This window comes from Rhipicephalus microplus, chromosome 2 (assembly GCF_043290135.1).
Source record: "Rhipicephalus microplus isolate Deutch F79 chromosome 2, USDA_Rmic, whole genome shotgun sequence".
Taxonomy (NCBI): Eukaryota; Metazoa; Arthropoda; class Arachnida; order Ixodida; family Ixodidae; genus Rhipicephalus; species Rhipicephalus microplus.
In genome coordinates, this window is record NC_134701.1 from 157,535,963 (window position 1) to 157,563,153 (window position 27,191).

Genomic DNA, 27,191 nt, shown 5'->3' on the forward strand with positions numbered 1-27,191 from the left:
AGTTGACGCACAATTTCAGTGAGCCGGACTCAGAGGGGCTCGAATGAGTAATTTCGGCGATTCTTTCATCTCAGCGAGCTGTAGTAGGTATAAGTACAAGATTCCTATACAAGTTTCCCGCTTCGTCTGCGCTCCGAGTGGTGCTTTATTACAGAAGGATCGGCCCACTGTGAATGGAAAATGATAAAGAATCTAATGAAACGAGAGGAGTCGTTACAATACATCGACCCATGCTACATGTTGGTTTGTTTACCAATACTATAGATCATTTGATGTTATTAACAGGCTATAATATTTTACGAGTCTTTGATCCTTGCGAAGTAGTGTCGTTTACGGCCACACGAACGCAAACGAAACTAAGCAAGCATGAATAGAAACCGAGCGATTAAGTGCCACTGAGACACCCAGTGAGCAGTGGAGCTGTAATTAAGCTTACATTATGTGCGCATACGGCCACATGACCTTTGCGTCAGTAGCGGTAATGATTGCAGGGATTTTACATAGCAATTAATAATTATGACGCACGCAGCAGTGCGGGAGTGCGAATGAATTTATAACACCTGATGTTCTTTCATGTGCACATAAGTCTAGGCATACGATTGTTCTTTGCACTTGATCCCTTTTTGATATGCAGTCACCATGGCCAGGAATGAAACCAACGCTCTCAAAATTAGAGGTCAGACACCATAATTACTAAGCGACCGTGGCGGGTGCGTTTGCATCGGTGCCGAGAGATAACCGACTTTCTGTCGAAAGCATTTGCCCGGAATGAAAGTATAAATGCGCAGTAAAAAAAGAAAAAAAAAAAAGGCGCAGGAAGAAATTCCCCTGCTCGGAACCGCATTCCAGGCGCCCTCATCGTTCACACACAAGTCCGGCAGAGCACAACGACAATGACGCCTCAGTCCTGTTGTCAACAACTGTGGACGCCGTGGTCGTGGAAGCATGAGCGAGGTTTCACATAGGAAACTACAAAATAAACGAGCCATCCAAGAAAAGAAGCAGCGCCAGCGGGAGACAGAAAGGGGAGGGAGGCCATGAGGAGCGGGGCATAGGAGGAGGTCATTGAAAGGCGGCACGATAAAAAGGACGCGACGCTTTAACTCAGGGGGCACGTCGTCTCCGCCCGCGCAATTCTGGATGCCCAGGAAGAAGGACAACGGCGCAAGGAAGACGCCGGTCAGTGCGGCGGCGGACCGATTCGCTCGGAGGATTTCAAGCTGGACGGTTGTGCCCTCGCGATCTCCGACTTCAGCGTAGCTCCCGCCGACTGGTTCGCCCTCCGCGGTCTCCTGATGCCGTGCAGCTCTCGCATTGTGGCACCCCGCCCTTGGACTGCTTCGACCGGATCTCCACTTTCCTATCTCCTTCTTTTTTCCTCTCGCTGGCTGGCGGCTTCTTATCCATCTATTTTCCTTCTATTCTTTTTATTCCTTCTCTCTATATCTTTTATTCCCCATATCCCATTCCTCTGCTGACCTGTTGAGGTGTCCTCGTAAGGAGAGACAGTTACGGGTCGGCACCTTTCTTTTCTTTTCTTCTGATATAACCACAATCTCTCTCGGCGGACCCATTGTGTGCGAGCCATGCACGGCCGGACGCGGTGGGAAAAATCAACGCGATCTCCGCCGAGATCTGCGCTGTGAAAGGAGGAGCGACGACCCCCGTGTACTTTGCCAAAAACGCAACCGCGAGGCTCTAGTCGTGTGTGTGCGTGTGTGTGAGTGAATAGATGGGACGGCGCTACCCCTCTGTTCTGTCCTGCTAGACCCCCGCCCCCCTGGCGAGAGGTCAAGCGATGCGCGCACGAACGGGTCCCCCCTGGCCTCTCAATTGCCGAGGTGGACGGACGTAAACACGCCGCAAAGGCGTCGACGAACCGCGGCGAAACGGTGATGTGAGGTTACGTCTGGTTGACGACTAGTTATATGACACACCTATTTCTATTTTATTTCTGCCTTTTTTGTTTTTATATAACCTTTTTGTCCCTCTTTGCACTGCTTTGCTGTGTGCGTGGGACGCGCGCCCGAGCCAGGATAAACGAGATACTCGAAACACTTTACGCCTGTCCGTTAGTTGGTAATTCTGGAAGCGCCTTACTTCCTGGTTGTACGCTCCGTAAGCTGCTCAATGTGGTTAGGGTACGTGCTGTAGGTGAACGGTTGCAGCAAAAGCCCTTATGAGATCACAATAGCAGCCGATTTTTGTGGCGTAACAGCCGCCGCTATCCGCAACCGCTATCACGCAAAATGAGAAAAGAATATCTAACACCGGGAAAGATTTCAATTCGGTCCCTCAGCGCGGTAGTCGAGTACTCTATCTGAGAGCCTCGCCGGTGCTTGCTCTTACGGAAAAAGCGCTGATACACAGACGTCATGTCGGGCAAGGAGTCAGATTAACAGATTCAGTATAGCGTGGAGGAAGAATAGAATAACCAGGTGCCACAGAACGCAGATGCGTAACGAATTGATGGCTGAAAGGTTTAGAAAAGGCTCCGCCATAATACTTGATGGTCGTCAGCTACACCATCAACACAGTGCAAAGCATGCATTACGGATGAGTAGTGTATGGATATACCTCGCTTAGCCGCAAAGCGGTGAATGATGGCATAGTGGATAATTCTCTACTTCGCATAATTATGCTGACTTGTGGCGTATAGTGGGTATTCCATGCAACTGTAGTTGTAATAGTTGCTCCAAGAGGGTTTACAAGGAGGGTCCTCCAGCTTTCGCTGTGATTGTGCTGCGTGTTCCTCAGGCCATTCGCTGTGTACCATCGCGTTTTCTCGTGCGAATTCCCAGAGCTGTCAATATACGCAACTTGTTCAGAGGTATACGCTTGGCTAGCGGGAAGAGTACGCTGGTTCGATTCCACGGTTGTCCAGGCTGCCTGTGTGCTGCGCCATGTGAGTGCACGCTAAAAAAACTCCAGGGGTTCGAAATCATCCGGAGTCCTCCACTCCCTCCTTTTTCTTAGCTAGCAGGGCTCCCTTTCGGACGCTAAAGTTTTATAAGCATACCAAATCGATGAGGTTGCGTTGGTTTATGAAGCCTACAGGGCACAATCATGCTGCTGCCATGAAGAATATATTAAAAGACACTGAGCTCTTTATAGGTTGTAGAAATGATTAATCATCTGCGGATGCGAATTGAATGTATTGGCATCACACATAGTTAGTCACTAACCGCATGACCTAGAACACTTCTATTACACGACCAATATTAAGCCTTTAGAAAGGGAAGCCCCGCCGTGGTGGTCTAGTGGCTAAGGTACTCGGCTGCTGACCCGCAGGGCGCGGGTTCAAATCCCGGCTGCGGTGGCTGCATTTCCGATGGAGGCGGAAATGTTGTAGGCCCGTGTGCTCAGATTTGGGTGCACGTTAAAGAACCCCAGGTGGTCTAAATTTCCGGAGCCCTCCACTACGGCGTCTCTCATAATCATATAGTGGTTTTGGGACGTTAAACCCCACATATCAATCAATCTTTAGAAAGGGAATCGGCATTCTCTTTAACGTTGCTTTAAAGGGCGCACGGTAAGTGTGTCGGCGAGGGTTCGGTTGACTCGTGGACGACAATTTCTAAGGTGGTATTTATTTTAAACATTGAGGGACTGCATTCTTTCGTTTAAGTATCTGCATATGCCACATGACAAGGTGTTCGAATCAAGTTAAAAAGTATCGCATGGCCAGTCGTCTCAGGTATATGCCGTCTCGCCTGGCAGTCTAGATAGCTTCTTTGTAACATCATTTGAGACCATTGGGAAAGGCCCTCCTGCAGTAGACATAAGATATTATGATGATGATGAACCCATCGGGTATCATACATGTGCTACTGAGAAGAGCCCCAACGCTTCCTTGCCCGGAGTCCTTGGATGTATGGATGAAAGAACTTTACTATAGGGCCCAATAGGTCACTCGCACCAGTGTCCAAGCCCGAAGCGGGCAAAAGTTTTCATTTGTACGTATATCGGGTACTATAAAACTGTTTTTAAATATTGCGGAGGACGTTCCTGGGAGTGCGTAGTATAGACTTATCGATGTATTTAAAGGCACACCTGAGTAAGGTTCGGCTCTTGCAAATAAAGAAACGAATAAGATAGATTCAAGCGGAAGAACCAACTTGCGGAGCGTCGCCACTCCCGCGATGGTCGATAAACCGCCGAACGACAACTTGTGTCAGCGTAATGGAAAAGTAAAAATGCCGAGATCTCGGGCCGCTGTCCGATGAAGAATTCGCATTTCGCAAATCGGTTGTGTCGTTTTTAAATCCGCTATCGGTACGGAGGCGACAGGGCCTCGAGCAAACATGCAAGCTCAAGCATTGGCACTGCGGTGATGTAGATCTACATTAAACAAACTCAATAGCTTGCGGCTTCTTCGTATCTGTAAAATAGAACTCACGTGTACTGCATACGTGTGCAGGCAGCGCCTGCGTCGAAGTGCATGTTTCGTAATGTAGACTCGTAATGATTAACCATAATGCTAATCGGCGCCAAAGACAATCAAGCGTTTGATGCGTGCATTTTGTGAAATTCAGATACGCAATATCTACACGCTAAACAGACGAAGAGTTCACGGCAATTTAACGTTCGCGAGGTGGCAATCTCTGGGGACAGGTTTGTTCTGGGCGCTCAACTGGTGTCGCAAGCTCTGCGTCGCGTGCGGTTGTGCGCTGAGTGCTGCCTGCGCAATTGTCTTATCTATCTACTCCGACATTTGGTGTGAGCATATGGGCCCTAATCTACGAGGTACGAACTTTTTTTTTTCTATACAGCATAGGCGAAGCTGAAGAAGGCATCAGCGCGGCTACACGAACGCCGCTGGCGCGCAGGGAGCGCGATTGAATGGTTGTTCTATATATGCTTTATAACAAGTGAATGAATTTTATTCTCGAGACCTAGCTGTCGATGCCCTGACGTGGGCAGCTGGGTTTTTGACGCGCTGTAGCGAGGAGTAAAAAGCAAGAAAGATAAAGGCTAATGTGTACAGCACGTTCAGTGGTAAGCGTTGATACCAGAAACCTGTCTCTGTGAAAACTACCGTATTTACTCCCGTAACGCCAGCATTGATTAATGCTTTCTAGCACTCTCGAATGTTTCAGTGTTGGTTAAGCTAGCTGTGAATGTTCTTGGAGGTAATTGGAGGCATCGCTATAACAATTATTTAGTATTCACCTTTATAACCATTACTGTCATGTCAGTGCATCTTAAAGAGCACCAAATATAATGGCCGAAATTTCCGGAGATCTCCGTGACAGCGTCCCCCATAATCATATCGTAGTTTTGGGACGCTGAACCGCAGATAAAATTCTAAGAAGTTGTCTTGCGGTTTCTCAGACAACTTGATCGCAACTGTGCTTGTGGCACGTTTGCAAAGTAGTCCCCTCGCCTTTTGTAGCTGCTATTTACACTTGGAATATATATATATATATATATATATATATATATATATATATTCCAAGTGTAAATAGCAGCATATATATATATATATATATATATATTCCAAGTGTAAATAGCAGCTACAAAAGGCGAGGGGACTACTTTGCAAACGTGCCACAAGCACAGTTGCGATCAAGTTGTCTGAGAAACCGCAAGACAACTTCTTAGAATTTTATCTGCGGTTCAGCGTCCCAAAACTACGATATGATTATGAGGGACGCTGTCACGGAGATCTCCGGAAATTTCGGCCATTATATTTGGTGCTCTTCAAGATGCACTGACATGACAGTAATGGTTATAAAGGTGAATACTAAATAATTGTTATAGCGATGCCTCCAATTACCTCCAAGAACATTCACAGCTAGCTTAACCAACACTGAAACAGCATTCGAGAGTGCTAGAAAGCATTAATCAATGCTGGCGTTACGGGAGTAAATACGGTAGTTTTCGCAGAGACAGGTTTCTGGTATCAATGCTTACCACTGAACGTGCTGTACACATTAGCCTTTATCTTTCTTACACATTAGCCCCCCCCCCCCCCCTGTATATATATATACAGGGGGGGGGGGGTCATTGCTAAATAAACGTTTAGCTGCCATAGTAGCGCCCTGTGGTGCGTTCTTCTGAAGTCTGCGTTACTATAGTTCCTTTTTTCCATCATGAACCTAATAAAAATAAGTATCCGCTTGCAGCACTAAATTATCACCAGCCCATCTAGAAGTACCTTCACACACACTCCAACCATATTCTCTGAAGGTTCGTGCACAACTACAGAATGATCGAAAGTTTATAGGCAACTCAACGGCCAGACAAATCGCTCTCGAGTTGTTGGGGATGCTGCGTTTTCTTTAGCAACCACTCCCGCCCCGTGCTCGTCACATCAGCAGTACACTTACCGTGGAAAAAAGGCAGCACCGTGAATCGTTTTACGCCGCGGCATTAGGCACCACTTTGGCGATTCGAACAAGAGAATATACCTCACGCGCCGCCAAGCTCGGCAAGCCGTGTGGATGACCGTGAAAGCGAATTCACAAAGTGGCGCCGGGGCGCACATAAACGGACAATGCCCGTCTTGGCGCACGGGCTTCGCTCAAGAGTGCCCCGCAAGTTGCCGCCGATTGCACACTAATGACCGGCACTTTTTCTTCTTTCGTTTCAGTGGGGAGGCAGTGAGTTGTAAAGAGCCGTTTTTTGTGGTATAGCAGTTCAGCTATAGAGTGGCAGTGTGCTGTTTCCTGACAGTTTGAACGCGAACTGTGTTCCACAAACGTAAATGATTTTGCAGAATGCCCACAAGGCCCGCCTACCGGACGATAGTGTCACGAGACTTCGTCAAATCACAATGTCCCGTATACATTTGTTTCAGCCGAGTGTTCTGAATAAATACAAGCTTCAAGTGGTAACACAGTCGAAAGAGGAAATAAGAAAAGGAAGGGAGATCAGCCAGACGCGTTTCCGGTTTGCTACCCTACATATAGGGTGACGGAAAGGAGGAATTAAAATAAAAGCGCATTAATGAAAGAAGCAACGCATGCCACAGTACATGGGCGCTTGTCTATAGAACGCCTAAAAGCGGTCGCTTAAACTTGTCGATTTTAGAAACCGCGTTATTAAGAGTTATGCAGATGCCGAATACTTACCTTAGCAGTGACGTCAAACCTTTGTTAACTGAAATAATAGTTTATGCCGTAGCCCTCGTGATTAGCTTCACAAAACAACGGCGCGTTGCCGGAGCTAATCGTGAAGGCCACGTCTGGACTTGCCTGGTTGATCTCTGTCCCACCAGATGGCAGCATATATACGTCCATCCGTTCATGTTTACGGCTAAGACAAGTCGAGAATAGGACAAAACATAATTATAGCGCAAAAAAAAACGGCACATTTACTCTCTCGCACACAGCCAGACGCCTGGGTGTGCATGTGCAACGTCACGAAATTTGGCGACCTGTGACGTCATAACGTAACTCGTGTTTACGGCGACGTTGACTTTTCGCGTGGATGAATCGTGCAGAGCTTTCGCCTTAAAAACAAACTAGTCATGCTGTTGTCGCCGTACACCTTGCTGTTGCTTTTCTCATAGCAAACACGCCCTCTTATCGCACCAAACTATACTTGTCCTAGAAGAAACACGTCGCACCAACGCTTTGAAGATCTCCAAGCGGTGCTGCATATATGGTGCTGTAACCAGTACGTCAGCTCCAGGGACGGGGATGCATCATCTTGAACGACCTATCGGCACCGTGCCTAGCGCATTCCTGCACTCCACACGTTCTGGAAAAACGAATCTGTGGCGCGTGGAGTGGGTGCGCGGGCACCTATACTTTAAACGGGGCGTGGAGGTCAAGGGGGAGCACGTTTTACTTCCTCCACCCTCTCTCTGACTTGCCGATTCTCTCTGTCTGTGATTAACGGTTCCTCTAATCGAAGGCGCCGCACTAAGAAGGTGCCGACGACAACGGTCCGGTCACGCCCGGGAGCTGTTGCCGCTCCGAATTTCGTGAGGGTGCACGATGGTCCGTTCCGGATGCGCAAGCAAGGCGCCCAGTCTTCTCCAGAAGTACGCGATAGTTGATCCCGGCTCCAGAGCAAACGAAGAGAACGGATAGCGTCTCCCAGAGCGCTTGCCTCTTGCGCAAGAGATAAACATGGACGAAGTGTGCTCGCCTTCAGCAACAACCTACGCGCATTACACAGGTCACTTGCGAGACACGAATCACTCTATAAAAAGAAACACGTCACGCCCAGCTCGATGGATGGGGCCTCCTCTTGGAGGTGAAGGCCGACCGCTCAGCTTGAGAATGTGTTCATTTCTCAGCGAGGTTTACATGCACGTATAAGACGTGCGAAACTGTGCACGGTATTCAGAGAAAGAGCACTTGTGCTTGAACATCTTCGTAAGACATGCCAGCTAATCGTGATGCTGAATTGAGCAAGCAGTCAGCTAATGGCAAACATTACTTTCACTAGGGTTGATTGCGGCACATCCACATTGCCCCGCCGCGGTGTTCCAGTGGCTAATGTACTCGGCTGCTGACCCGCAGGTCGCGGGGATCGAATCCCGGCTGGGGCAGCTGCATTTCCGATGGAGGCGGAAATGTTGTAAGCCCGTGTGCTCAGCTTTGGGTGCACGTTAAAGAACCCAAGGTGGTTGAAATTTCCGGAGCCCTCCACTACGGCGTCTCTCATAATCATATGGTGGTTTTGGGACGTTAAACCCGACATATCAATCAATTATCAATCAGTGCGGCACATCCACTTGCACCCGGCACCTCCAACTGCGTGACAGTTTAAAAATGGATGTTTCTTGTTTCAACTTGAAACTGCCATGGCCGCCGTTGTATAACACACGTATACTTTTGCCCGTAGTACCCACGAATATATAAGTAGGATATAAAGAAGTGACGCCGAAGCTGTTCCAATTATATAGCTCTGTTAAGTGCGACGTTCCCTCGATGATGTATACTGTTGTTACGTTGGTTGCTGTGATGGTCATGGAGCTCTGCTTTTTTTCTGCAGCTGTCGGGATGCGCGGTGCTGGGCGTGGGTGTGTGGACGCTGGTGGCCAAGCGGCACCACCTTAGTCTGCTCACAACGGTCACATATGCCTCGACAGCCTACATGCTCCTCCTGGCTGGGGCGCTAGTCATCCTCGTCACGGCGCTCGGTTGCGTGGCCGTCTGCCGCCTGCATCGATGCTTCCTCCTGGCCGTAAGTGGTGTCCTCACTGTTTTCGTCAATGTCACCATATACTTTCGATTAAAACTTGTTTTTGGGCTAGTTGGGCTCTCGTGCTTAAAAAGCAGCGCTCAGTGTTGGAGCAACAGCGTGCAGTTTTCGTTCGCGAGTTTGTTTCAAGTTTGTAGCGCAATATACTATCAGAGATGATAGCCTTTCGTGAAAGAATTGAACGCAGAAATTTCGGTATGTCTGTCTGTCACACGATTCAGCCACCCGACCAAAGTTTAGGCACTTGCTGAACGCCCAGCCATGCGTTCATACTTGTGAACATTGTCGATCAAAAAGCAAATAATCAATACGTAAATGTGTTCTTTTACTTGAAAATACGTACATACGTAATTCTATAAGCCCTAGTGCACTTTAATTAGGTCGGTCGCGCTGAAGAAGTGACGCTATGCGCGAACGAATGCCGGCAAAAGATTATCGTCTTTCGACTACATTTGCAGAGAAGCACGAAGACACGCAGCGAATCTTTTAATGTTAGTTTTGAAAAACCTCAGAACCACCTTCGTTTTGACTTACCCTTACTGTACGTGAGTAGCTTTTCTATTGGCAGGGTCTGGTGAGAAATAAGTTTGCTAGCTGCAGCATCTCGTTTAAGGTGTGGAATGACGAGGTAGAATACTTCTCCACGTAGCAGCCACTTGCGGGAAGAAAGTTCTTCATGAAAAGTCAATCCCTTCACTTTTTGTCTAGAAATATCGGACTGACACGTAATCTCTGAGAATCAGTGTGAGTATTTGATTCCCGTCGGTTTTTAGCAGATGTCAATGTGCTGAAGAAAAATGGTAAGTTGGGCGAGCTGGCAATGACTCATAATGTATAACTGCGCAAAAAATGTTTTGCCTTCTCTTGTCTTTTATTCTGTCCTTTCTATTGCGTTGTTCTTGCGATAAAGCTTTAGTTGATAGTCTACGCCTGCTTGTGTTTCTCTTCTTTCGTGTTCCCGTCCGTTTTTCGCGCAGTTACGTTATGGGTAAATGTGATTGCTTGCCCAGTTCCGCCTGCAGAGTGAGATCTTCAGAATGTACACCGCGCGCTCTGACATGATCGTCACGTGCTCAGATTTCGCATCAATTCAGTCGCGTTGCGCAGTGCTCTTCCCGCATTTTTTTCTTCAGTTTTGTAGCCTCTTGTATGTGTTAATCCGAATCTATAGGAGTTACAAAGAGGGAGAGAGAGAAAAAATTGCCTGCTTCTTCTCTATTAGTGTTTATCTGTGTAGATCGCGCACGTGTGGAATAGATGGAGACTTAGTTGAACAACCGTGCAAGAGCAAGGCTTTCGGAACGAAGCCAAAGATCTGTAGCATGGCTTCCTGCTATTACTTGTCCGGCGTGTGCCATTGAGCGATACGTCAAACAGATGTGGATCGCGAGTACAAAATGTAGATAGAACATCGACATGTTCGCGATCACTTCCAATGAGCTGTTAGTATGCACTGACTCTTTGTAAATTCAGAGTAGAATTTTCAAACATGATATGCTACAAGCTCTGCGTCATCCTTTTTCCTTGCAGTACACGTTCCTGCTCCTGTTGATCTTCCTGATGGAAGCCGTTGCGGGGATCATTGCGTACGTCTACGAAGAACAGGTGATGAAAAAAGTCTTTCTTCAGAAGCAAGTCTATAGTGCATGGATAAAACGAAAGCAGGTTTGCTCGAGGGCTCGCTTTTCTTGTTAGAAAAGACCACCTGATATGAAACCAACAAGTTTTCCTTGTTAGCCATGTGGTAACAGGCAAGACAGACGGCGATGTTGTGAGGCCAGAAATCGCATATTTCGTCTGAAGTCGCTTAGTCAGGCGGGCCTTGGTGACACGGTAGGTACCGTGGGAGAGGCGAGTGTGCCTGGGGTACGGATTTTTGTGGGCCAATTTAGCGCGCCACAGACAGTACCCGTCGGTTTCATTAGGTTCTGTATATGGAGGGAGTTATCTACCGATAGCAGCGGTATCTTACTGTATATGTACTTAAGTCATGGTTTCTCAATGTGTGTTTTGCAGGCCCCTCCTCGGGGTTCCGTGCGTGCCTCTGATAAGCTCGTAAAGTCACTTCAGATGGCGAACCCGAGATGCGGTCTATTAAAAAAAAACATAGTTATATTTATGTTTAATTTATAATTGCATGCATTTTTATAACTGCTACAATTGTTTAGGATGGCCTGTTTCGATTGTTTGTAATTACTTTATGTAATTGCCTTATGTTGTAATAAATTTTTTAATTGCCACATGCTTTAAATTTTAGCTCCCTCGCATTCTTGTGTTCACCTTTTTTCAGCGACCATTAGTACTGATGTGCTCTGTATTGGCTGCATTTCTTAAGGGTGTTGTACATGGGGTTTGTCCAATCATACGTCCCACACTCTATGTAATCCCCCCCCTCCCACCCTTTATGTAATGCCCTGTTCAGGGCCCTTAGAGGTTAATAAATGCTGATGATCGATTAACCTCCTCTGTATAGTGTCAGCAACCACATTTCAACTCATAGCAAAAACGCGTGAGCTGCGCAGTGAATCCCGCCAGCAGCTTGTAGCAAGCTAGACCTCAAATAGAAACGAGCCACGAGGTCAAGCTACTTCACTTGAACGTCGGAGGCCTAATAATACCCCCATGCGAATTTCCCTTGTTTGAAGATAAGTCGGTGGATACGTTGCTGCCACTCGCAAAAAATATACGCTTGAGAGCAGGGATATCTCAACACTAGCTTGCGAAAAACAAGTGCAGTGATCAGCAGAATGTAGGAGCCGACAGTGGCTGGCCCAGATGGATCGAGCGTGATTGAACCTCGCATCGATTTGTCTAAAGTGCGTTCACTTTCATGGCAGTGAACAAATGTTTATATATGTTTGCTTTTGAATTCATTGCATGTGTGAGAGAGAAATATAAAGGAAAAACCGGAAGGTTAACCCGAAAAAGGCTCCGGATTGCTACCTTGTGCTTGGGAAAGGGGTGTAAAAGAGTGAAAGAGAAGAATGAGAGCTGATGACAGTAGGGAAAAAGATGATGTGGCTGGAGCACTATGCGAGCACTATAGAAAGTAATGCTGTACTCGAAAATGCATGCGAGTGTAACGTGAACCAAATGGAATGAGGTGGAGTTAGTTTCCTTGAGCTTAGCAAGGTTATCTGAGATTAACATGCTTGAGAACCCCTGATAAGTAACTGTTAATAATAATATGTGAGGTTCGAGGTCCCAAAACCAACATCATATGACTATGGGAGATGCCGTAGAGGAGGGCTCCGCAAATTTCGACCACCTGGGGTTCTTTAACGGGCACCCAAATCCGAGCACACAGGCCTACAGCGTTTTTGCCTCCATCGAAAATGCAGCCGCCGCCACCGGGATTCGATCCCGCGACCTACGGGTTAGCAGCCGAGTACCGTAGCCACTAGACCTCCGCGACGGGGAAGATAAGTAACTGTTCATGTCCCTCAATAATAATAAAATTACAAGCTCGTAAAAAAATTATAAAATGAAACTGCATACTGAATGTATGAGTACTCTCCTTTTTTTTGTCTTAGTCCAGAAACATGCAAACGCGAACGTAGTTACATTTGCACGCTTACCACAGCAGTAAAAGCGAATTCTACATAAGCAAATCGAAATAGTGAAAGATTTAGAAATTGTGAAATTTGCACGTATGCTTAAAATTACACTGAGGCTGTTTTTCTTAATGTCTAAATGTGTTTGTTCACGACTGTTTCAGGTGTGGAACGAATTGGCTGATGGGCTGAACACAACTTTCGTCGAGAGCTACGGCACTGACGCAAGCAGAACAGAGGCCATCAACGACTTGCAGCGCAGTGTACGTACACCCTGCGTAGCCAACTTGAAGCCACGCGCTTGATGGCAAACATATGAAAACATGAAGGAAAAAGCTGAAACAACAACATATGCAAGACAACATAACTGACATATTTAAGTTTTAACAATCAGAAAAGCGTCGTTGTGCTGTCCCACTGATGGCGAATTCACGATTTGCACAGAGTGGTGTTCAAGGGCACCGATCTGAACTGCTCGCATGTTCGCACGCACACATTATAAGCGCACAAGCTTTCACGCTGAACTGTTGTGTGCATTGTGTGTATGCTGTGGAACAAAAACAAGACGAGCGCCTCTCGTCTTGTCTCTTTTTCATGGTGTCACAATTTGCGTGTTTTCTTTCAAGATACTTCACTGACTAGGCCATCCAGAAGTACCGATGCGTGTTCGCGTGGCTAATTTGGTCTGAGAAATCGGTGTTGTACCAGCGCGACATTAATTACTTCACTGCAGGCTAATACCGACGCTCTTCTGTCTGTCTCATCTTCGACGAACCGTGGTGTGGCGCTTACAAATGACGCTATGTATTAATCTGTACAGTTAGTTATATATTTCACACAACCATATGCTTGCTTTGCATACCTATAGTCGTTGCCTACTTTCTGAACATCCCTTCCCCACCCTTTATCTCTTTGCCTCCTTCTCTTTAAAGAGAGATAAAAGGTTTTCATTTATGCATACAGTCATACTGCAAGCATGAACAGTGTGCGATATATTTATGTAAAAAGACATGAAAATGGCCAAGATGGTACAGTTCTTAGTCTGAACATAATTTTTATCATATCATCATATCTAAGGGAAACAAACTCGATTTATTTTTTAGGATGTTTAGAGGTATGTCTGCTTGATTGCCTCATGATTAGTAGTTTGGGCATTCACTCTATTTATCTCTCTCTATGTTTAGTTCAAGTGCTGCGGTGCCAATGGTTTCGACGACTGGAAGCACAGCGTGTGGCTTCGCAAGAACTCTCGTACCAACAACAAGGTTCCAGACTCTTGCTGCAAGACCATAGGGATTGGCTGTGGCAAGTTGGCCCACCCCTCAAACATCTACTACGATGTGAGCACCACTTTAAGGAAGCACTATCTGAGCATGACAAATGCACTGAGTTCCAATGCAGTTCACTTCGAACATATCAAACAGGAAGGGAATCACACAATAATCTGTTATACTGGCAATTAAATCCAGTAGTAGGCTTTACTTCATGACTGCTCTCCATACCAATGTTATGCTTCACTGCATAATGTGGCTGTCTTGCAGTAAAGTTAACAAAGCATAAATGCAGTGGCGTAGCCAGAATTTTTTTTCAGAGGGGGCACCCCCCCCCCCCTGCCCCTTGATATGGCCCTTTTCTCCTTTCTATGCCATATTGAAAAAAAATATTACGGGTGGAGGGGGGGACACGGGTTTGATGTGTCCCTCCCCCCTAACTGTGTCACTGTATATATGGTAGAGTGCCTTGAGCTGTTGATATCTTGAGCTGCATAGAGTTTTCTCTGATGTTATGTAACCACTTCCAGATTCAATACCGTACTTGGCACGCTTTTTGAAATTATGCTGTTGATATATTGAGTCACTTAAATACTCTTCGGAGAAAGGCCAATTGTAGGAGTGCAGCATGGCATTCGGTACACCAGAAGTGGCGGTGAATGTTTTCAATAAATAGATGCTACGCTTCCCTATTGCCCCGCCGCTGTGGTCTAGTGGCTAAAGTACTCGGTTGCTGACCCGCAGGTCGTGGGATCGAATCTCGGCTGTGCCGGCTGCATTTCCGATGGAGGCGAAAATGCTGTAGGCCCGTGTGCTCAGATTTGGGTGCACATTAAAGATCCCAAGGTGCTCAAAATTTCCGGAGCCCTCCACTACGGCGTCTCTCATAATCATATGGTGGTTTTGAGACGTTAAACCCCACATATCAATCAATCACGCTTCCCTATTGAATATCACAATGACATCTCAATCATTCGATACGTCCAGGCTCCTCTACCTGATGCCGATTTATTCACTAAGTTATGACACTACCAGCATATGCACAAGTGCTGTTATGGCTTCAAATAATGGAAAATCTACAACATGCATACATACACGTATACACACCCAAACACACACGCACACACATACACACACACACACGTGCACACACGCACACACACGCACACACAAAGAATATTTACAGTTTCAAGGTACTCCAGAAAACCTCACTCTTTAAATTTAATAAATATAAAATGTTGCTGCTGGCATGCATGTAAAGCAATTACTTGAAAAGTGAAAGTTCTGTGCACACCACCAATTCACGATGTGACCTCGGCGACCAGCAGTGCCATTAGATATTCACGTCAAGATGCAGTGTGCGCAAACATGGACACAAAGAGAAAAGTCGAGGCGGCACAACTGGTGGTATTTGTGGTGTGTTGACTTCTGTCTTGCTTGCATATTTGCACACCCTGTCTGCTAAACGCAACTACCTACCAATTAGCTCAGCTCTATATTTTTTTGAACTCCTAACATGCATCTTGTCGGACATAAGTAAAGTTTTGCACCCAACCACCCATTAAGCATTACCTCCCATGCATACAGTTATTGTGTGTTACATAATCCACCCACCTGGAAAATATAGTGAGCATTATTGAACACAAATGATTAGGGTTATTTAGACAACAGCCAGTCTGACTTGCCTCCTTACTTGACTGTACATAAAAAGTTACAAAGTTGGCAAATACTTTTTATAGTTTTCAAGTTTATTCGGGTAAGTGGTAGTACCAAGACTCAGTAAAATGGACAAACTAGAACCAATCATAAAATGCCAATGTGGTTCTTCAAATAGCATGAAGCTGTGAAGAAGACAATATTAATACATGCTGGAGTCTCAAGATGCTACTCGAAAAAAAAAAAAGTGCTTTAATTTATGGCAGAGGGCAGCAAAGTTTTAACGCGATAGCATTACAGAGCTCGCATTGCACGAATTTCGGGGTCGGCATTGTTGGTTGTGAGTGAGAAATCATCATCTTATGCATGACCTCGAAATTAAGAACGATGCAAATAAAATATTAATTAAAATATCCTGGATCAGAATGGGGATCGGACCTCGGTCGCATGCATGGCAAGCGGATGTTCTAGCACACAGCCACGCATCTGCTTGTGAATACATTGAAAAGAACTTTGTCTACTTGGAAATGCAGTGAAAGCAACTTTAATACTTTACAAACATATGCGTCCTGTATACACGCATCACAATACAATATGAACTATTGCAGTAATAATGTACGAGCTCTATTTGCCATGAGTCCTCAGAACATAAGGTTATTATAATGATTTCTTGGTTTAAAGCCGGTCGCTCACTATAAAAGCACATACCTACTCTATTGTGCGGATTCTCTTAAGGCCACATAGTGGGTGCATAGCTAGTTCGAAAAGGTTTCATGCATCAAGTGTTTGAAGTACACACTAGGAACAGGATATCACTTTCACGTTCATCTTTTAAAGGCAAGGCTTTAGGGTCTCCTAATTTTTCGATACGAACGTAAGTTTTTATGCTAATTTCAAATGTGTAATCAGTTTTCTATTAACTTGCATAGTTCTTGTTTTGTACCGTGATAATGTGTAAAATATACCTCTTTTTGGATGCACTTTTCCTGTAAGTAACCTCTCATAGTTATGAGTCATTAATAGCTCATACAGCTCCCCATTACCTGTAGAATGAAAATAACTAATAAAAAAGTGTGTATCAGACATTTTAATGAATAAGAAAAATTGTAATATGAAAAGTCCTGAATTGCTTAGCCTATACTACTTGCTTAGTTCAAGTTCATAGTAATTATAGAAGTGACGTAAAACTTTAAAGGAGATAACTGGACTCGCCACAAGTTAAGAAAAAATTGAGAAAAAAAATGTCATCCCGATCTGGTCATCAGAAGTACCAAAAACATGGTGTCCAAACTCGAGATGTCCCACATAACTGCATCTTGAGAAAAAGGAATTTTAAATGTAGGAACAAAAGGTCACCTGTGTTGCAAAGGTAGCTTCTTAAAATGATTTTGTCTTAAATGAGAGTTTGGGAATCATGATTATCTAAAGCGTGTGGCTTTGGCGACCTCCTCATGCAAAATGCAATGGCAAGCAGCCAGGTGAAAATTTCCAGGGGACTCTGAAAAGTGAGCTCTTTTGAGTTTTTATTAGCCACCTTCTACTTTTGAAAAGTTATTTCAACCGACTTCGAGCTTAATTACAACCCTGACTTTTTTGTCATGAAATTATAGAAACTAAACTTGTGGAAGCAAGTGAAAACAAAAATATGTAATTTAGGAAAAAACTAGCTTTTTTTTCTAGTACTATATAGCATCTCCCCTTATGCATCGGAACCCCAGTATGAATGTGAGGCAGGCCGTTATGACATACTCTGAATTTATCTAAATACATAGTTGTTCTTTGAACCCCCCTCTCTTATTGAAATGAGACTGAAGTGACTGGGAATCGAACCTACACCCTTGAGCTGAGCAATGCAGTAATTAGCGTGCTAAGCTACCAAGGTGGGTGAAGCAGAGACAGAAGGCATGATATACGAAATGCTAACTTCTGAAAAATACTTAATGAAAAAAAAAGAAAAGTGAAAATATGGTCTTTGTGAGCTACATTATGTAGCAGGCTTTAAAAAAAGGCAAAAAGCTGTTTGATCGTCCTTTGTTAATAACACCAAATACATGTTGGTCAGGGTCAAGTTCAAAAGCAAAGGGCAGTTTTGATTTTATGACATTCAATTAGTTTGCTGAAAGTAATTCTCCAACCTTTTAACTATGATGATTTCCTATGAACCTCAGAAAGTATGACTGGTGGGGTATTTAGCTAGTCATTACAAAATCAATATTTGCAGTGCTAATAGCACATTTCTTAGGACATACGAATTCACACAAACACGACTGACCGTGTGCATGTGTTGTCATACTTATCTGTGTCGAGATCTGCACAGTCTTTGAAATGATAAAGCAATATGGATTTGTATGCAGAGATGCTGGTACTTGAGAATTCACCCCTTATGCTTCATGTTTGTTTATGCCTAGCAACAATCGTAGTGTCAGGCTTGTTTTTGTGGTTGTCACTATTACCTCACATATGAACTGAAAACAATGATAGCTCCTTTAGTGGAAAAGAGTTTTTCAAGTGCTTTATTTGCTGTGCAGTACTACACATTGAAAAAATTATCTCTGAGATTTTATGTGCAAAAGCTAAAATACAGGGGCATACAAATATTCTAAAATTTTAAATAACGAATTGAATAGCGTTCTATTGCAGTTCTCAAATCGAATAGCGAATATCCGGAATGCCGAATATAGTTCGAACGTGTTTAGAACAATTAGCTACGACAAAGATTTCTCAATTAATGAACAAGACAGTCAGACAACGACGGGTAACTTGTCTTCATCACCGAATCGCCAAGATGCATGCAGCTCACATCATCAAACCACCACATCACATGACGTCAATGCACTACTATAATATTCATGATAATGTCAACTCATCGAACTCGCTTAGTATTTATGTATCAGTTTTATTTAAGAGCTGTTGACAAAGTACCACCGTGAACACTGTAGAGAGTGTTCTACTTCAGCCTGCAGTTAAAAATAAGTCAGACTAATTCCAGCTTCATATTGGCTCACTGTAGTTTAAATAATTGCGACACTGTTTGCCTTTTACAATTATGATAATGTTTCTTGGTTAAGACATGCGAACATTTGTTTAAAAAAAAATCACCATATCCACGGTGTGAAGGATGATAAGTGGGCGAAGCTCCTGAGGAGAAATTATCGGTAAAACCGTGACTCTTCAGTGAAATTTTGCCCACTACACCATCAAGCAAGTTGCAAGAAACACTGTGTGTGTACAAATCAATTTTTATTTGTTTTTACACGATGAATGGCTTATGATGTCCCTTTATGACGGTTTTATGGTTCGGGAAATGAAGGGAGAGCAGTTCCTGCATGTGTTGCAGTGGAAAATTTGCATATAGCACTAGGCCTATGCATGTTTTTCGGATCGTGGTAGGTTTGATATAGTTTAACGATATACATCTGAGGGCATATATCTAAAAGCCATATGATGGATAAGCCAATTATTGTCAATCATGTTCAGGTTAAAGTCCCCAGCTACTACAGATGGTTCATTCTTGTACTTTTCATACTTTCGACGTAACGCAGAGTCTATGAATGTCTTATGTTCTCGGTGGACAGGTTGGGTGCAAAGTACATGGTTATCATGATGACAATTCTGAAGACAGAGTTTGATGGCTGCTTAATCTCCACAGTGGCTTTGACTCGTGAGTGGTAGTTTGAAATCTTCAGCCATTTGCATTTGCCTCATGTGGATGGTGACACCACCTGCTAGACATTCCGATTCATCGATACACACGACTAGAGCGTATCCTTTCATGAACGGTCGTTTGGCGTTCTACGTCTCAGTAAAGCACAGCACCTCGACTGCGGTTCGTATGGAGTCTTGTTCCACATCGTTCACATGTGCCTTGAGAGAACGAACATTGAGGAGGGCAATAGTAAACTCGTTGGAAGAGTCAACGTCTTCTCGAAGAGATCGTAGATACCGCTGCGTCAAAGTCAGTAATCGATGTTCGCCTAGACGTCGTAACTTGTTCAACATCACCGTGTCCTTGTTCTTGTCTCTATGGTAGAATCGGTGGTCACCTTTAGCATTGGTGAGATAGAGGTTATTTACATAGGTGCAGCACCTGAGGGCGATGTGCACCAATTTCTGGGGGTGCGCTTTATTATATTCATAGACAACTGATGAGTGCGCTCCCTTTTCTGACTTGTGGACCGTAACGGCACTGGCCTGAACCAGAGGGAACTGCCTTCTCTTGTAGGCAATGCCAGTCTTGTGATCCAAGGTTAGGGTAGTAACTCAAGCTTCGATGAGAACCCAGGAGGTGTCGATGACGTGACCACTTGGCTTGGCCTCATTCACCATTCGCTTGGACCGAAGACGACCAAGCTTACTGTCAAATTGTAACCATAGATCTTTTGGGAATTCACCGTCGTTTATGGCTTTCTCACACACCTTGAGAATGACAATGACCTTGTTTACGAGATCGCTTATGAGGTTAATGTTGGTGGCAATCATGTACGGTTTGCCAAGAACAATAAAAATTTCGCGAGGAAGGTTTGCGAACTCGTTATGTGACATTTTCTCAACTTTTACGATTGCCTTGTTTAGAGAGTCTTGGTTGGCAAACCCCTAGTAGGTATCTTCAGCTTGCAGTGAAACGACTTCTTCTTATCCTTGCTGTGCAATGAAAGTATTAAATTTGTTGACCTCTTTGTTGGAGTAGATAGAAGATTCTTATCTCCGAGGACGTATGAACCGAGGCTTCTTCTGTGGTGATGAAGCGCATGTCGAGTAGTCGAACCACGTCGACCTGAAGCACTTTTTTGTCTGCGATCTTTCTGAGCAGAGCCGAGAAGGAGGCATCGAATCGTTTGACGACTTCTCGTCTTTTCGTCAGACAATCACTACACATTATGAGGTCGAGGCCCCTGAAGGGTTAGTCTAGCTTTTGGGTTATTTGCTTGGTTATCGGACGACAGCAAGCTAACCTCATCAATGATGATGCACTTGACATAATGGAAAGCAACTCGAAAGATATTAAGTTTGTTGTTGCGCAATCCGCAATCCTCTTTCTTGTGAGGGATTTTGAAGGCAGAGTGCACGGCGGTTCCTCCAACAGCCATGGCTGCCTTTTTTGTGCTCACGCAAATGACGAATGCATTGTATGGATCAGCATTATCATTATAACACTAGTTGATGTCCATGACGAGCTTTAGGACAAATGTTTCTGCAAGTCCTGTCGAGAAGACAGGCAACGAACGTGCTCAGAGTGTGATTTGCCAGTAGACGATTTCATGGAGCGATTCGTACTGCTCGGCATTTGTCATGTGTATGATTTTGTCATATTCCTCTCTATCCATAACGTCTTGCCTTTTGCGCACAGCGGCAAAGGGACTGGTGTCTTTGATGGCACACATCAGCTGTTTGTTGGGCTAGAGGTTGGCGTCTTTGTCAGCGAGAAAGGCTGCAGCCGCATCTTCTTCTGATTGCTGCTGTATCCTGTGCTCTTCGATCACCTGAGCCACAAATGTCATTGGCATTGCCGATGTTGTATTGCCGATGTTTGGTAGCAATCAGGTCCTTGTTAGCCTGGAACGTCTCAAGTTGTTTATTATGATAGCGAACGTCAACAGCCCCGTTCCTGAAGGATACGTAAAGGAGGACCTGCTCTCTCATATAATACTCCGGTTGCTCTGCGGCAATGTAATGGCTGTAGTGGATGACGATGGGGTGCTCACGAGGACCGTATCTGCGTTTGTACTTGCTTGCAAAGTAGGCAAGGCAAACGTCTTCCTCGTCGCAGCTCTTTTCCGACATTTCCTGACCCAAGGGCAACCAGGCGGCCTCTTGCGCCAACATTTATAGTCACCCCCTGAGAGCGTATGATGGCAGAATTCCATTTCGGGCTTTTCTTCTAGAATTGGCACTACGGCCTCTTTACAAGGTCTGTGTCGAGCATAAGCAATGATTTAACTATTTCCAGCGTGCGCGGCATATTGCCAGACACTTCCTTTTGCGGGGTGTTATCCATCCACAGAATGATGTGAATGTGTGCGCTACCGCTACCGAAAAATTCTACCACAACATACGGCTTGAACGGGGAGCATCTCTTATCTTTGAGTATGTTGAGAATTACATTGAAGTTTTGATGGGTGTAAATTGCACATGCAGCCTGATGACATGCTTTGGCCTCTCTTTCACGTACAACCGCATTCTGTCTGCGAGCCCGCGCTGCTACTACCTTGTGCACTGTCAGCTCTGCAGCCTTGTCTGCTACCTCCATCCGGTGAGCCACGCCACGGTGGTCTAGTGGCTAAGGTACTCGGCTGCTGACCCACAGGCCGCGTCATCGAATCCCGGCTGCGGTGGCCACATTTTCGATGAAGGCGAAAAGGCTGTAGGCCCGTGTGCTCAGATTTGGGTGTGCGTTAAAGAACACCAGGTGCTTGATATTTCCTGAGCCCTCCACTACGGCGTCTCTCATAATCATATGGTGGTTTTGGGACATGAAGCCCCACAAATCAATCAAATCAAAATCTATTCGGTGACTTTGAGCTGCGAAAAAAAGCGTTCCAAGAGTGCCTAGTGCGAGTGCCTTCCATGATCGCACGCGTTCAATGACAAGCCCTGTATATTACATCATTCACATTATCCAAGCACCATCTGTCGTCTTTACATAGTTATTTTGCTGCAAACTGATTTCTGCCAGGACACACAACACTATCTATTGAGCCTTTCGTAAACTAAACTAGAAATGGCTACATACATGCAGAGGAGAGACAGACTCATGGCCTAAGAAGCTTCGCCCCTAAAAATGCTGTGGAATTGTTGGGCTGTTTTAAAATTGTTGCCTTACTAGTTCGTGTAAATATACTGCTTTGAAAATGACTCTCTATTTTAAAACTATTTGAACAGTGTTTACTTGTATTTGAAGTTGATTTGGTTTTATCACAATTTCATTCATACAAGATTCGGTTTGCTATTTGCACATGCAAGCTAAGGCATGATTACAGTAAGAACTTGTCAATTACGATTATGCAGCACTGGAAAAAATGTCTGAATTAACCGAATTATCATTTATCGAAACTCTGAAAATTGTCTTAATGACCAAGCTGCGGCCAAATATTACCAAATTAGCGAGTTCATTGCCACTATACAATACAGAGGCTTGCCGGGACCAGAAAATGCATCCAAATTATTCTATTTTTTAAACAAATGGATGTCGAATCAATGTGCTTTTATTGTACAAGGCACACCATATTGGGGCACTCTAGATTAATTTTTGAGCACCTGATTCTTTGCGTGCAGCTAAATCTAAATGCGCGAGTGTCCTTGTATTGCTCCCTTATTGATATATTCCTGATGCTGCGAACTAAATTCAAACTGACGTCCGAGATTTTAGCAGTGAAACGCCTTAGTCACTGAACTGCCATGGCTTAAAAATTTTGTTTTTCTTTTTCAGGGATGCATCAATGCACTTGATGAACAGATACGGGAGCATTTAATCATCATAGGAGCTGTTGGCCTTGGAATATGCCTTGTTCAGGTAAAAGTGAACTCTCCTACAACAGCAGTCTTATTAAAGAGATGCTTCTGTCAATATTCAGAGTTGGAACTGTCCTCGGAGTATGCAGTGCTTGCGCATTCACATTTAGTTTATAATATCCAGGCTACAGAAAAAAATCAGCTGAAGTAAACTGTACAAATATTTTGTGAACTGATCAGTAGGAATTGTTTCATTTTGCAAAAAGACTGGTATATCTGAGATTATGTTATTACTGAGAGATCGGGGGCAAGTTTCTGCCTTCCTTATTTGGAGAAGCAGTACTGAGGCATCATCAAAGACTACAACTGGCTTCAAAATGAGAAAATAATTTTTATAATTGAAGTTTGGCACTTGAAAAGTAAGATTTAATTCAAAAGCTAATAATAAAAAGCCTAAATGAGTGTAGGGGAGAAGTAAAAGCATGTAGGATGCTTCTTAATGGTTTATATATCAAAAGACATTGGATGCCCCGAAAAACCTCACTTTACACAGGAACTGTGAGAAACGACCGAAAAGAAAATGTCGCTGAAGCCAATGTTTTGAAAAGCCCACTTATCGTAGAGTTGGCTTCAGCTATGTTTCCTGTTAAATTATTTCTCACCGCCACCAAGTTTCCAACTCCCCCTGACATTTTTTCTCAACATGGAAGTCAGCATTAAATTACTGCAGCTGGTGGCCTTAGCAAAGAGTATTAGAGGTTGCAACTGGTCCACGACTATTCCAGCAAACAAATCCATGACTAAATTATTCTTGACTTGGTGCTTGCTGTTCTCAAAGTCCACTCGTATTTACCTAGTTCATAAGTAGACTAGTGCAAACGTAACAAGAAACCAAGAAGATGCAGGACAGAAGGCGATATCTTCTCCGATATGAATGGTTGCCCATAAATATGCAAGGCGACTCCAAAAATGAACTCTTAGTTGAAGTCTCGTGTCTTCATCGTTTTTTGTGTGCATTTGTGCTGGTCTGCCTGCGAACTATGCATCGCCAAGTATTCAGACAGCTATAGTACTGTGTTTACCTGCAGGCTAATACTAGTATCTTTCTTGCCTCCAGGAAAACAGAAAAAATAAGCCTGCAACACCCACAATGACTTCGAATGCCATTGGTTAATTAAATAAGCTTAAGGAAAGTGCAAAAAGAATCGCAATATAATAAAAATGTTACATAAACGTGCTATCACTGAGAAAGCAAACTGCACTGTTTCCCCTGATGCAATCATAGGTACATGCAGAATCCCACATTCGGGGCTGCTCCATAGCCTTGCTGACCCCCCTCCCCTCCCGCTGCTTTTTGAGCCAGTCAAGCGTGCGAAAACAGCTCACTCGAACGACTCGCATGATTTATTTCTAGAGAAATATCAATTCAAAATGCATATTTTACCGCAGCTTCAACACCACTAACTGGGACTATGACCACATACTATACTCCAAAATGTTATCTGACAGATGTGAGCACACAGTCAAACAGTTAGTGTGAGAATCAACTGACATGCACCTTTCCCACTTATGGCATCACTTGTGCATTGTATTAGGGACATTTAAAGGCTCTCTGATGTCATTAAAACTGAGATACACACAAGCTTTCATTTGCTACTTGTAGATCAAATATTCACCACCACCCATTGTCCCATTGCACACGCCTATTTACACAATGAAGAAACGTCTAGTTTCAATACTTGAGCAATATATATTGAGTGATCTGGCTTATGTTTCTTATTTTTCCTTCCTCCCCCCCCCCCCCCCCCAGGTTTTTGGCATGATATTCTCCTGCTGTCTGTACTTGAGGTTACGGGACTACAGGAGGCATCCGCAGTACTACTGATGTTGCATTTGCAAGGTTTTCAAGGAAGTAATAGCTGCAAATCAGGGACGGTGGATTTGTGCAGCACAAAATGCACAATACCATGCTTAAAAAAAAGTTGCATTGCTTCTGGTGTCTTTCTGTCATAGCATGATTACCATTATCTACCTTGCCTGCATCTTCTCAGTTTAACTCCACATGCCTGGTGAATGGTTTACATGCTATCAGTGTGGCACAGCTTTCTTGGCAGAACAGTAGTGATTCCACTCTTCAATAAAGCAAATGCAAGCAAGCCAGGTGACAATTGTTGTTGTGTGACAGAAAGACGCTCTGACAGGTTTAACTTCTGTTTCAGAGTGAAAAAGGTGATGCGCCCTTAGTATGCAAGAACAGGGAGTTTTTGGGCCTTTGATTTGTACATAGTTGGGTCGTGGAGCTGTTTAGTTTATTTATTTGGTGCGCTATATACCAAGGAAAGAATCTCTGTGTCATCTTGTGTTCAATTGTTTTTATTTCATTTTTTTGCTTGTTTGTACATACATAAGTGTTCTGAAATGCTGTGAAATGCAATGTGTAATTTAGTGTTACTCAACACATATTGTGAAGCTTTGTGTCAAGGTTGTGCTAAGCCAACGTCGGTGGTCAACTCATCATTACTTCTGAGCGCGTGCTGTTTTGTTTTCTTCTCTGACAGAATCAATAACCAACAACAAAAAAGGCATATGAGAGAAGGCCTCAGTGTACAGAGGTGTTGGAGTCGCATGCAGCTGATTCTGTATAGGATCTGTAGCGTTACATATTTATAAACTGTGCTTAGCCTTCCTGTGAGGATAGTGACTGTTAGATGTAAATAAATTGTTTCCTCAATGTTGCAATCAGTGGCTTGCTGTTTTTCTTCCCCCGGTTACACCAACACATCACTACAATCCAAACTTGTGCATGCTTCATTAAAGTGCTGCACTGACTCATTTGAAAAAACAGTTTACTTTCACTTCTGGAAATCCAATTAGAAGTTTCGTATTAACTTTTGATGTTGCAAAGGTTTTTCTTTTCTCATGTTATTTTTATGCTTCCAATGAGGTTTTGATAAAGATTTAGAAACAGAGTAGTACATCTGTGACTTAGAAGACTAATGACTTGGTCCTCAGAAAATGAAGAAAGATACCAACAAAAGCACTGGTTTCTGCTGATATTACCTTATATTCTTGATAGCTTACTAACCATATATTTGTGCTTACTAAGCACAAATCGAAATGAAATAATTTATGCATAACAAAAAAAAACTTTTGCATTGTATTCAGGATGCCACAGATGCAAACTACAGGAGCAATTGTACAGAAGGGCCTTTTGATAATACACGCACCAGGCAGTAGTTTTTGTCCCTTATATGAGGTGTCTAATATAATCAAGCTACTACGCCCATATTTTCTGGTCAACCACTGTTTTGGTGTAGGCAGACTGGTGTCTTTTATACTCTGTGGTATGTTAAAGCCTCTTACAAAAATGGGTTCAACTCCATAAGGTGAGAAGAACACCCAAGATTTTCCCACGTGCAAATTAGTGGACTGAGACATTTGGCACTTTACTATTTTCCCTCGTCCAAGTGATCAATACCACCTTGACACCGCATCTGTGTTCTGCATTCTAAAGCTCTGTACAGAGCATAAGCAGCAGATAGCACAATTGACGGATGCCACACTCCCAAATTCAGCATTATGCCTATGCACACTACATTTCAGTAATAAAGAGCCCTTAATTTTTTAGTGAGACTTGCAAGGAAAGCCTCACTTCAATCCTTTCACGAAATACGAAACACAAAGTAAATATCATTGTCATCATGGGTTCTGCTTCTGACGCACTGTCAACGTACCCAATTGTGCCTACAGAGCCTGAGGTGGCACACAAGAAGTTGGCACTCTTCTGTTTTAGCACAATTTTGACCTACCTACACAGAAGAATCATGGTCAAAGTAATACATTTATTTTTTCAATCCCAAATAATTCAAGAAAGTGTAGTGGCAGCAGCACCGGTGACGCATAAAAAAAGAATGAGACAGTAAAACTTGCACAAGACAGGTGCCACAGCCAAGGGCCTACGCGCACTGCCGTTCGAGCGAGTCATCAAAATAGTACTGATCAATGGTCAAATCGGGCTTTCTCTCTTGGGGAAGACAGAGACTTCGCCGGTCTGCAAGGTCACTCATTCGCTACAATAGCATCAGTGCACCACCTGCCC

General features: G+C 44.1%; 1 protein-coding gene across 6 annotated transcripts in view; it reads left to right on the forward strand.

Annotated features, from left to right (window-relative positions):
• Positions 1–25,831, forward strand: part of LOC119170652 (CD151 antigen) — a 264,301-nt gene extending 238,470 nt beyond the window's left edge. For all 6 annotated transcript variants that reach the window (XM_075886954.1, XM_037421876.2, XM_075886956.1 and 3 more), the window contains 6 exons: positions 8,953–9,144; positions 10,693–10,767; positions 12,881–12,979; positions 13,901–14,056; positions 23,070–23,153; positions 24,903–25,831. In XM_075886954.1, coding sequence (XP_075743069.1) covers positions 8,953–9,144; positions 10,693–10,767; positions 12,881–12,979; positions 13,901–14,056; positions 23,070–23,153; positions 24,903–24,977 — 681 coding nt within the window. In that variant the 3' untranslated portion in view covers positions 24,978–25,831. The remainder of the gene's footprint in view (positions 1–8,952; positions 9,145–10,692; positions 10,768–12,880; positions 12,980–13,900; positions 14,057–23,069; positions 23,154–24,902) is intronic.
• Positions 25,832–27,191: the final 1,360 nt, after the last annotated feature.